Consider the following 12,392-nt stretch of genomic DNA (forward strand, 5'->3'; position numbering starts at 1 on the left):
CAGAGTGAGAGAGAGAGAACTGAAGGAGATGAGAGCACTGTTATGCTTGGTTATTGGTTTTTCTACCTTACAGAGGCGGAGAAACAATGAAAAGATGCGTTTGTGACCCCTGTTATCACCACATACCCTCTGACCCAATCAAAGTCTTGAAAATGAATTATAACGGGAAGGTCGGGGAGAGAGTCAGGATTTCAGGGATGTCTGTGTGGATCTTCCTCACATCCTCTGTCTTTTAAGAAGGGAGCATCTCACCTATTTAAGGGCCCACATCACATGATACACGCATTGTAATTGGGAAAAATGTATTTGAAGTTTGTATTTTTCCCACTATGGTGTGTATATTAAGTATAAAGCACCCATCAGAAGCCAATATGATATGTGAGTTTATTCCTCATAATTCAAAATTGTTGCAGAAAACCGCATGGCGTGGGTGCATGGATTACGTAATTAGACAGGCCGAGCTGGGCTTGGCTTTGTTGAAGATTTCATTAGAATGGACAATTTATGCTCAAGAGACTGCATGTGTTTTTGTGTTTTGGGTGTGTTTTTTTTTGTGTGTGTGTGTGTGTGTGTGTGTGTGTGTGTGTGTGTGTGTGTGTGTGTGTGTGTGTGTGTGTGTGTGTGTGTGTGTGTGTGTGTGTGTGTGTGTGCGTGCGTGTGCGTGTGCGTGTGTGTATGTGTGCATGAGCATCCAACCGTATTATATTTTGCCAATATGTTGTGGGCTTTCAATCTTCACAGCAAACTCTGCAATATTTTCAGCAGCCATGAATGACAACATATCACTGTGTGTTTCCTGCATCCACTAATCCCCAAATGTACCCACCCCTCCATTCCCTCTAACATTACTGCCTGTTGTCATCTCCATCACCCCCTGTCCAATTCAGCCCCATCCATCACCAACTACCCCATCCTTCATCAGTCAGAGGGAGAGAAATCTGCCCGGTCAGATCTCTCTCTCTACCTCTGAGTGCGCTCTGTCTATCTCTCACTCTCTCTGTTTCTCTCTCTGTCTCTAGGGAGAATTAAAGGGTACTGTCTACACACAAACACACAGGAATCATCATAATAAACACAGACACTGCACGCGGAGATGTCGACTCTGCTGTTGATGGATCTGTTAGGACTGGGCGCTTGGTTACGTGGGGGGGGGGGGGGTTGTTTACACATTAGACTCTCTTCTCTGGCAGAACCCTACATTACTATATAGTAACATACTATAACATGTATAACTATTGAGGTATTACCGCAGACAAATATTGTACTGCTCATTATTATGGGGTCCTAGGGAACAGCGAATAGCTTTACAGTACGCAGTACACTTATGGTATGTGAAGGCATACCATAAAAAACATGAAAGCATTTGATATGGATGTGTTCCTAGTCTTCCACTGTAAATAATATGTCTTCAAGCAAAACATGCCTGCACCACTTTGAAACGTACGAAAGGGAGAAGAAAATCCGGAGCCCTAGGCTCAAGAGCTGAGCCAAGTAAACCAAGCCCTGAAGAGTCACCCTTCACGTGTTCTCTCATGCAGACACACACACCTGCACACACACACACACACACACACACACACACACACACACACACACACACACACACACACACACACACACACACACACACACACACACATCTACAAGCGCTGACTACATCTCAACTGCCATGCTCAGACTAGCCTGTGCTAGCGAACCGCCACACAGACCCACCCAATTACTCCCCCTCACTCGACCCAGCCCCACCCTTGCTTCGGAGCCAAGAGAGGACGTATACAAAGACACCCAGGGAGTGAGTGTGTGAGCAGTGCACACTCACCTGAGGGCGTGGCACAGATTAGGCGCCGTGTTATAACTGGGGTGTGTTACTTTATGACGCAGCAGGAAAAGAGATAGCCTGGGGTAGCACATACTCACACAGATATTCGCACACACACATGTTCCCACACACTCAAACACTAACTCGTACGCACACTCACACACATACTCAGGTACACGCACACACCCATACTAGGTACACGCACACACTAGGTGTTTCACAACCTTTTTACTGCCCTCGATATGTACAAACTTCCACACTGTGCCACAATTTGATTACTGCACTATAACTTTTAATGACAACCATTCTTTAGAACTCAGGCTCCCGGTTTTCATCCTGAGCATGTCTGATTGAAACCATGAGTTGCAGATGAGGCATCCTGCAAACGCATGGCTCGTCTCTGTCAATGAGGACTGCGCCTGCATTCCTTTTTGTTAAGGTTGGGGGGGGTGATTCCAAGGCCGATCGCATAGGAAGACTGTGAAGGGATTTACATTACATTGTATACACTCACACACCATGACAGTGTTGGTGATGTCATTAGAGTCTCCCATTGGTTGTTCTCTTCAACCAAATACATTATTTATCATATCTCTTCATATTATTTTGTTAGACTGGGGTTCTTCAAGATTGATGAAACAAACACACCCTCTAATTTGTGGAATTTTAACATTCTGTAAATCAAAACGAAAGCAAGGAGATAGCAGAGTTTGGAAAAACACATTCATCTGTCCTTCAAACACAAACAAACTGGATGAAGATGATTTACAACAGCCTGTGATTAATTTAAAATATCTTTCATTGTTAACAGTTTGACAGAAAGAGCTGTCAGTGAGCAAACAAGTGACATTGAGGGGACAAACCTCTCATTTGCAATTCTCCAGGGTTTTCTTGTTATTCACAGTATTGATCCCCATTCTTAGAAGAAGCCATAGTCTCATATTTAAAACATTGCACGCAAATTCAAGCCCACACACACACACTCACACACACACACACACACACACACACACACACACACACACACACACACACACACACACACACACACACACACAGACACAGTTAAGTGAGCTATCACTGACTCTTCCTCACACGCCAAGGAGCATATTGATTACAATCAATAAGAGGTAATGGATATCTTCTCTTCATCCCCCCCCTTACCAATCCCCCCCTTACCAATCCCCCCCCCCCCCCCCCCCCCCCCCCCCCCGGTCCCCAGATACGTACACCACCTCTGCTCTGTGCATGGGACTGTCCCGTCTGCCCAGTGGATGTAATGTGAGATTACAGAATTGTTAAGAGGGGGTCTCCCTGGTGGCAGGTGGGCTTAGAATAGATGCCAAGTGGGTGTGGGCGAGTGGGTGAGTTTGTGCACGTGTGTATTTTTGTTTTTGTGTGTGTTTGTGCACGTGCCTGTGTAATTCACTTAGTTACACACATAGTTTTTTTCGGATAAAAAAGGAGACTTGTGTAACCTGGCAACCGAGGCTGCCAGCATCTTGGCTGTTTTGGCAAAACAGCGCCCAACATTTTTTCACTTGTTGGAACCGCCTCAATCCTTAATCAATGCGTCGAATGCCTAAATCCTTAATCAATGTTTATCCCTGCTTGTGCAAGAGGTCACATTGTAGCTCATTTTGAGTTAAGCAAGATTACATGTTGACACACTTATGTTATCACTTCTTCTGTCTTATCCATAAAACACAAGACTTAATGGAAATAAAAATACCCAACAAACTCCAACAACTTTGAATTTGCGAACTAGGATAGCAAGTTATGGTGGTGATGGTAGTAGTTCATGGGAAGGTGGTGTTGATGGTGGTTGTAAAGGTGGTGTTGGCGTGGTGCAGTTGGTGGGGATGGTTTGGTTGTGGTGGTGGTGCTGATGGTGATGGTGGTGTTGGTGTCGATGTGGTGGTATTGGTGGTGGGGGCGGTGCTGGTGGTGGTGGTGATAATGGTAGAAGATGGCCAATGCAATCCCTGGAGCAGCTGGATGGGGTGTTGGAATTGAATGCACACAACTCCAACCTTCCCCAAGTTGTCTGCTGACGGTGCTGTAGAGATCGATGCTGTATTGAGCCGTTTCTGTGCGAGAAAGGGGGGATGTACTGGAGAAGAAATGGTCAAAATCTCCACTCAATACAAAAGTGTGAGTGTCTGTTCGACTTCAAACCGGAGAGTTGCACTACAATGTAGCTTTCAAACAATCTAGGAAAATATAAAACCATCTAGCTGAAGATTCAGGACACTGATAATCACTTTTTACCATGAACCAAAATGTATACTTCCCTCGCTCTGGTGAAGTATACAGTATTGTAAGATTCTATTGTAACTAGTATGGTTGCAATAGGATAATACTCACTGATATTGGTAGTTTAAGGTATTATACTCACTAGTATGGATATTGTTATAGATTAAAGTCACTATTATTTGTATTGTAAGATATAATACTCACTAGTATGGGTAGTGTGACATATTATACTCATGGATACTGAAAGATATTAGATCACTATTATGCGTACTGTGAGATATTATAGTCACTACTGTAAGATATTGTCACTATTATTGGTATGGGTATTATACTACTATGGGTATGATATAAGGTAAAGAGACTAGTATGTGTACTATTAGATATTACAGTCACAATTATTGTTTTTTTAAATATTATACTCTTCTAGGTACTATTAGATATTAAAGTCACAAATATTAGTTATGGAAGGTATTATTCTCATATGGGTACTATATAAGGTAAAGAGACTATTATAAGTACTATTATATATTATACTAATATGGGTCGTGTCAGGTATTCTATTCATATGGATGCGTTTGTCAGTGGAAAAAGACTGACAAGTTTTGCTCACGAGTCATAAAAAAAGATTTCAATGCTTTGCTTTGAGGCTTATCTTATCATGCTCTGATACCACTTGGGCTCAACCACACACTGTATTAGATAGAACTATACTAGACACATGCTGGGTGCATAATGAGTTATAACACACACACACTCTCACACACAGGCCCAAGCTCAAGGGCTATCCCTATCAGCTGTTAAACAGGTTTGTTTGGGCCAGACCAAGAGAAACTAACCCAGTGTGCAGGGCGGTGGACACCAGAGAGAGAGAGAGAGAGAGAGAGAGAGAGAGAGAGAGAGAGAGAGAGAGAGAGAGAGAGAGAGAGAGAGAGAGAGAGAGAGAGAGAGAGAGAGAGAGAGAGAGAGAGAGAGAGAGAGAGAGAGAGAGAGAGAGAGAGAGAGAGAGAGAAAACAAGATACCAGGCGTGCGAGTGCTTCTGGTGTGGCTTCACCCCCTTAATCCAGACATTAAAGGCTCTGCACTATTTAAACTTCCTTTGATACTGTACTTATACTGTACTTATATGCATCTATTGAAGCGGCATAAGTGTCACCAGACCCCCGTTGAGAAGATCGAGAGGGGCTACAGATGCCAATATTCACTGCTGGATAATGTTTCCTGTAAAATTATCATTAATATAGTGGTAATAAAATAATGGTAAAATAAACACAAATCTGCCAATACTGACACATTTCTAAATTGATTTTAAATCTTGTAATATAAATTGGTTTTCCAGACCACTGCCATGTAGTGGTCTGGAAAACTGTGTAGCTCACCCTTTTGCTCTTTGGGGGAAAAAGGCAACTAGACACATGGGTAAACAAAACACCACCACTTTAACGCATGTATTTGACCCTGGAGGCACATTTCAAACAACTTAGAAAAGTATTTTCACAGACTTTATGTGTTGCCTCCATTATGCAGAAGGATCATAGAGCGGTTATGGTCTGGTTGATGTTTCATATCCACCCTATGTATGTACCACACCAAAAAACATTTCCATAGTGTCAAAAGGCAGGGAGTTACTTGGGGAAGAAGAGGAAAGGTTTAACCTTATAAGTGTCAATCAAGCAGAGGCAAGCCCAGCCCTGAGTCTGGTGACATTGATTTAAATAATGCATTCCTGTGGGTCAACTGTAACATGTGACCACAGAGAGACAGGCCCTTATTGTAATGCATAGCCTCTACTGTCCACTTTCAAGAAGGTATTGTATACTTCTGCAACCAACAATAAGGTAAAATGTGGAATTGATGCGTTAAAACAGTATAGCTTTAAACTATCCATCCATTTACCAGCACACACACACCAACACACTCACTATACAGAGCTTTTGGAGAATTGAAAAGCACCGTAAAATGCAATACATTATTATTATTATAAAATTGTTTGTATTTAGTTTTCTTGTTTTTCTTTGTAAAGTGTGACTATATAAATTCAATCAATTATTATTATTAAGAGGAAGATAACAACTTCACAAAAAAGTAATTGGCCAAAAGGCTCAGAAGGTAAGAGTTATTCCCTTGATGTGAAGTGATCCACAGGGATTTGCTAACTGGCACAACTATAGTTCGGCCCGATGAGCAGAATCAGGTGGTCTACATATTTAATGGGCGGATCAAAAAGAAAGGGAAAAGAGCACAAATTTTACTTTCTGAACCTTGAATATTCCACCTCTGCCTTCAAAGGTGATGTGCAGACAATACTAGCTTCAAGTGTAACAGTACAGTACAGAGTGCAGCTTTCTCTCAACCACCAAAGTTGTTACTCTGATCAAATCGATTTGGACTAAATTATTCCAGTGTGGTTGTTCCTTGTGTACCAAGCTATATTATTCTAACCCTGCCGTGGTTTACTGTTCCTGTATTACAGCAAAACCCTTCACTTGTCTCTGTCCTTGATCAATATATATACTGTTTGTTTGTCAGTGCGTATGTATGTGTTAAACCTGTCTTCACAGATACTTGGAATGCTAGTACCTTGTTGATGGCACATTTCCCCCGGTAACCTAGGAAACCTGGCATTCCCTTGGTCAATTGTAACAAGTGAGTGTAATATATCACAGGTAGTGTCAACCATGAATAGCAATAATGGCACACATGCATGCTCTCTCTCAGACATAAACACACACACACACACACACACACACACACACACACACACACACACACACACACACACACACACACACACACACACAGTCAAACATGTATTTACATACTTCAACACTTACTGGACTGTTAGAGTGGATTATAAAGACGATTTCACCCAATCACTAAACTGCTGACAGAACAGTGGCAAATACTGGGGGGTTCCTAGATGTAGGGGGTTGAGTCACATATGGGACCAATGTATCATTTATGGAGAGAAAATGCAATAGAAACGATAAAAGTCTAATAATGTTATCATAATCTTATCCGAGGACAATGGCTGGGTAAAAAAAAGTTATTAAAATAAAGAGCCTGTAAATTCAGGTTCAGAATGGGATACAGCAGAGCAAAGAATTAAAGGAATCGAAACAACCAAAAACAACACCACAGGAGGATGTGTCCCGACTTGCAGAGAGGAGAGAGAATTCCTCCACAATTCGACACCTCGCCCTACCACTCCCTTCACCCAAAAAGCCCTTCTGTATCCTGCCTATATCCCTCCCTCTCTGAACTCCACACTTACTCACCCTTCTACTGCACTAAACACAAAAAAAAACACAAACTCTCACTTGTCCCAACGCCTGCCTAGCCTCCCTTCACCTCATGTGTCTGCAGCCAAGCCTCGACAGGGAGGGAGACCACGATGAATAGTTGAACACTGCTACTGACTCACAGGAAGACACATGCACATGCCTGTACAAAGGCGCACACACACCCTGTTCTTCATAACCCGATATCCTGCGGTATTTGTTGTTGTTATCATGCGCAATGTTTTTTTGGTTTGACGAGACAGAACAACCTCCACAGAAAATTGTTTTGGGTTTTTTTGAGATTTAAATACCTGGAATGTGAAGTCAAATGTTTGAAATATTGTGTCGTTTCATGACTTGGGTTTATGATGGATTACTGGATGATTTACTGTAGACCTACTCCAGTCAGAGTGTGAATCATTTCCTTAGCTGAAGCTAGTCATATGAGATAAGCTGACCCACCTTTATTTATCTAATCCTTCCTGCACAACTTTAACTGGCATTGTGATATGCTCTACAGTACATACGCATGCACGCACACAAACACACAGCTCACCAAATTGAAAGCTTTGCAGATATATCCCCAGAACTTGATGTCCTCATACATAGTAAAGCAATTTCGATTTACATGGGAACAGGTGTTGGCATGTAAATCTGAAGTACATGAAGGGAAATAAGGGTTAGCATAAGAATAAGGAGAAGGGACCTGGAAACAGTGGAACTTATTCTTTATCAATTCCAACTGCAGACAAGAAAGTTTAGAAAAAATGAAAAATGCCCAAGGAATGCTGCCTCAAGGCCATGGCTGAAGGGTATCAGCCAACCAATCCTGCGTGTGGTAAGAGTGCAGTGTTTTAAATTATTTATGCCAGCCTTTAGCCCTTAACCTTGGATTATGTTTTTATGTAATTAATGTACGTTTTCCATTTTATGAATGTTAATTAAAGCACAAAATAGACATTTTACCATTTAAATGGGCAACGTCATAAAACAACTATATACAAAGGGAGTTGATTCGTTTAACTCTGCAAAATGATTAACCTTCAAAGTAGTTACCTTAGTGCTACTTGCCAATTCTGTTCAGAAAGAAACCCTATTCGTTATGTCCATGCTGAAATATAGTCATGCTGCCATCTATTGGCTGATTGGTGAACTTGCAACTGGGCCACTAGGAGCAATTCAACGTGATTACATTTTAAATATGTGAAGCTAGTGTTCCCAAAAGGAAAGGGATGGAAAAGCCTCTTGAATGTTTTCGACATTGGTTATCAAATGAGAAGTCGGGGCTTGACTATGCTAATTTTTCTGGTTTTAGGGACATTTCTGTTACTCAGTGTGCCAACAATGCATAATACTGAATGACATAATGTGTAGTTAGTGACATTTCTGCCCGGTATTTTGGGGTGTAGACTCAGATACGTTGCTCAGGGATACAGTCAGCAAAATGCCTGCCTTACAGTAGTGCAGGTCAGCAGTGCAAGACAGTCCAGCCGACAGATAATCAACGACTGCTGATAGGCCCGACCTGTCAATGTGGCCAATAATCCACCATTTAAAAACAAACACATGAAGTTATCCAAAGCCCACAAGCTTGAAGGCAACTAAACTACAGTTATTATGGTTTGAGGTACAACCACCATACACTTTATGTCCTTCGTCTAATAAATGATAAATTGTTAAAACACTTTTAAATAAAAACATTGAGACTTATGGCATGAAAGTTACAATAAAATGATACTTTATCTGTGTCTTTATACATACAAGTTGAAATTTACACAATGCACACATACACACTAAATATTAGTATCCAGGCCAGGAACCATGGATTCCACCAGGTCACAGACTGCTCTCTTCTGGAAGCTTGGTAAGGATATCTACCCCATCCGAGGTGATGACCACTGTGTGTTCAAACTGAGCTGACCTGCAAATGTATACGTCACATCTCAAAATTCACATCTCATTTATGATGCAGTGTAAAAACGGTATACCTTATCTATTGTTAGTTGTGGTTGTAGAATGATGTTGATACCGTGATGGCTCGGCAATGGTTAGCTGTTATCTCTTTGTTAGACCCTATACAAACATACCTTTTGTCATCTGCAGAAACTGCTGTCCATTTATCTCGCAGGATTCTGAACTCTGAAGATCCCTCCGTTATTATGGGTTCTGCAAATCAGAGGAAGGTGAACTCCAACATTCACAGCCATACACGATATTATGAAGCGACACATGAACTTGACTAACCTATTGTGAAGGCCATGCCTTCATCCATGGTCATGTCATTGTCATTTGCTGATAAAGAAAAAGGTAATAAGGTTAAATGGAAGTTCTAAAAGCCATAAATCCTGTATATATTTTGAATAAAAATAAACGTTTACCATGATGCCAGATTTCAGGATGACCATGAAAGTAGGAGCCTATTCCATGGCCAATGAAATAGGGACACACTTCAAAGCCACTTGTGAGGGCTATCTCACTGCAAATGCACAGCAAGACATTAGACGAAAAAATAAAATACTTGACAAATTGTAGAGCAACACACTTTATCCATGCATGCATTTTCTAGGCAAGCCACGGAAAGGAAATGTGTAAGTAAAGAAGTAAGAAAGGAAGAGAGGAGGGTTGGAAGAAAAGTAGGAAAAAGTAAGTAAGGAAGGAAGAGAGAAAAGGAAAATAAAAAAGGGAGGAAGTAGTGGCACTAGAATAAGAACGATGATAGATAGGCCGGAAAGGTAGTTAGGCGTGCAGACCTAATAGTGTTTCCTATGACACTGAGCGGCGCGCCAGGTCTGCAAGCAGCGATGGCTTCGTCTCGACAGCGCTTCGCTATCTCAACCAGCCGCTGCCCGGGCTCATCCACCTGGCCAATCAAGAAGGTTTCTGAGGTGTCGCCATGGTAACCCTCAAAGTAAACCTGCATAAATAAAAAGACAGGATAATAGACACAGGAACCTTGTGCATCAGAACATTCAAATTACTTTTGTTTGTGCACATAAGTGTGGCGGTAGCACCAGTAAAGGCACATCAACTTACAGTCACATCAACATTAATGATATCTCCATCTTGGAGCTGACGGCTGCAAGAAATAACCATGGTTTAGCACAATGAGATTTATCTTTGGTCAACCACTAGTTCAACATCTGAAAACAAGCATTGCAACATAGTGTGTGTGTGTGTATATGTGTATATGTATATGTATGTATGCATGTATGTATGTATGTATGTATGTATGTATGTATGTATGTATGTATGTATGTATGTATGTATGTATGTATGTATGCATGTATGTATGTATGCATGTGTATGTGTATGTGCGTGTGTGTGTACCTGTCCGGTATACCGTGACAGATGACGTTGTTGACAGAAGTACAGACTGATTTGGGGAACCCCCCGTATCGGAGAGGGGAGGGATACGCATTGTGTTTAATCGTCTCTTGGTGGACTATGAAGTCTATCTCATCTGTCGTCATGCCAACCTAAAAACAACAACGACAGGATAAATGCATTATACCTTTAAACAGAGAGACAGTTGCATTATAGCAGGCACCCTATTATTTGTATTCTTGGCCATGGGCTTTCACAGAAGATACAAACTACTACAAATTCGTTTTTTCGCATCGTAGCATATGTGATACTAATTGAGAATGTGATAATAACATCTAGTTTATTACACAAATGAAGGGATGCATGCATATGACCAACCTTGAGACAACGTCCAGCCAGTAGCAACACCTGTCTTGCCAGCTGGCAGGCTTTGGTGAGCCCCGCGATCTGCTCCTGGTCCTTGAGCTCTATATAGTCTGGCCATTCTGGGACCACTGCTTTGCCAATATAGTTAGGTCGCACGATGTGCTTTGGAAAGGATCCAGAGAGAAACGGATCATTGGATATTTTATTTGCCAGTGATATAGTTCAACTTTAGTGATCTGTTTTAACATGACATGACTTTATCAGCAGTTTTTAACTAAACATTCATTAAGCAAGTGAAAACGAAAGTATTTAAATTTCTATGACAGTGGTATTTTAATAGAATGTGAATTAAAAGACAAGTCTCTTTGCAATTGTTCACAGGGCAAGGTGGAACCCTCAAATAAAAATGGTTGTTCCCTTAATTTGTACCTTGGGAACGGAGTAAGCAGGCCTTACGGTAGCCGGCCGAACAACATTATGAGAAAAATCCGAATTATTCCACTTCCGCCAGAAGAACCTCCTGTGTTGTTGACGTGGGACAGCAGGACCGTGCATCCACAGAGCACAGGCTCTCCGGAGGGAACCTCCCAGCCCTGGAGACAGAAATAAACATCTGACAGGACTGAGGCCAAAGAAAAATCCGAGCACGTTTTGTCATTGGGGTGGAGAAGTTCCATACGTGCTGCCTTTGTCTATACGACAAGCCTTTACTTTTGAAAAATGTGATACAAGATAGATTTTAGTTTTAATACTACACAAAATGAGTTTAAGTAGCGTTACTAACACAGTCAAAAGCAGTAGTAGCTATTTACATCGGATCTGACACGCGTCACCTGCATCGATATCTGCAAATGTATCTATTGAACAGGTAGATTTGACAGATGCTGTGATATCGCAAACGCAATCATTCCTGTTTGACAGAGAACAGTGTGCGTTACCAATACCTGGTTTCGACGCAAAGCCAGCGAAACAGGGCGCCGCCATATTGTCATACAACAAGTAGTCACGTGCTATGGATACGCACACGGAAGATCAGGCTGAAATACCCGTTTCTATAAACGTCAGCAATTATCTTTTTTATTGTTTTAGAACAAATAAATAAATAAATAGTACTAGTTTTATTTATTTTAGAAAAACAATTGCACTTAAAAAAATAGTTAATACAATTTAATTATTAGTAGTTAAAAGTACTTAGTAGTAGTAGGTGAGCTCTCGAGTGACAGTCATGTATGGATACGCATTCCTATGCCTTCGTAAGATCTGCTACATACTGACTTATAATACGCGTACATATCAAATAAACTGTGGTCAGTCATTGTATAGGCTGTTATTTATCAAACGAGCACGT

General features: G+C 41.3%; 1 protein-coding gene across 1 annotated transcript; it reads right to left on the reverse strand.

Moving 5' to 3' along the window:
- Nucleotides 1-9,064: 9,064 nt before the first annotated feature.
- On the reverse strand, nt 9,065-12,048 carry metap1d (methionyl aminopeptidase type 1D (mitochondrial)). The gene is made up of 10 exons (XM_030363561.1): nt 11,989-12,048; nt 11,474-11,637; nt 11,057-11,206; nt 10,682-10,830; nt 10,388-10,430; nt 10,105-10,268; nt 9,733-9,830; nt 9,599-9,646; nt 9,442-9,520; nt 9,065-9,275 (listed from the first exon to the last, which is right to left on the reverse strand). Exons 1-10 carry the CDS (start codon nt 12,026-12,028, stop codon nt 9,191-9,193), a joined length of 1,020 nt encoding a protein of 339 aa, XP_030219421.1. The 5' UTR covers nt 12,029-12,048; the 3' UTR covers nt 9,065-9,190.
- Between the last annotated feature and the right edge of the window lie 344 nt (nt 12,049-12,392).

The sequence above is a fragment of the Gadus morhua genome, chromosome 8 (assembly GCF_902167405.1).
Source record: "Gadus morhua chromosome 8, gadMor3.0, whole genome shotgun sequence".
In the NCBI taxonomy this organism is placed as follows: Eukaryota; Metazoa; Chordata; class Actinopteri; order Gadiformes; family Gadidae; genus Gadus; species Gadus morhua.

What these genes read in the sequence shown, in the direction of transcription:
- metap1d (XM_030363561.1), bottom strand. Translation starts at nt 12,028, where the DNA reads ATGGCGGCGCCCTGTTTCGCTGGCTTTGCGTCGAAACCAG. An exon ending in TCCTGAAATCTGGCATCATG is followed by an intron (nt 9,647 to 9,732) that starts GTAAACGTTTAT and finishes TTTCTTTATCAG; the next exon opens with CAAATGACAATGACATGACC. An exon ending in AGGCATGGCCTTCACAATAG is followed by an intron (nt 9,521 to 9,598) that starts GTTAGTCAAGTT and finishes TCTGATTTGCAG; the next exon opens with AACCCATAATAACGGAGGGA.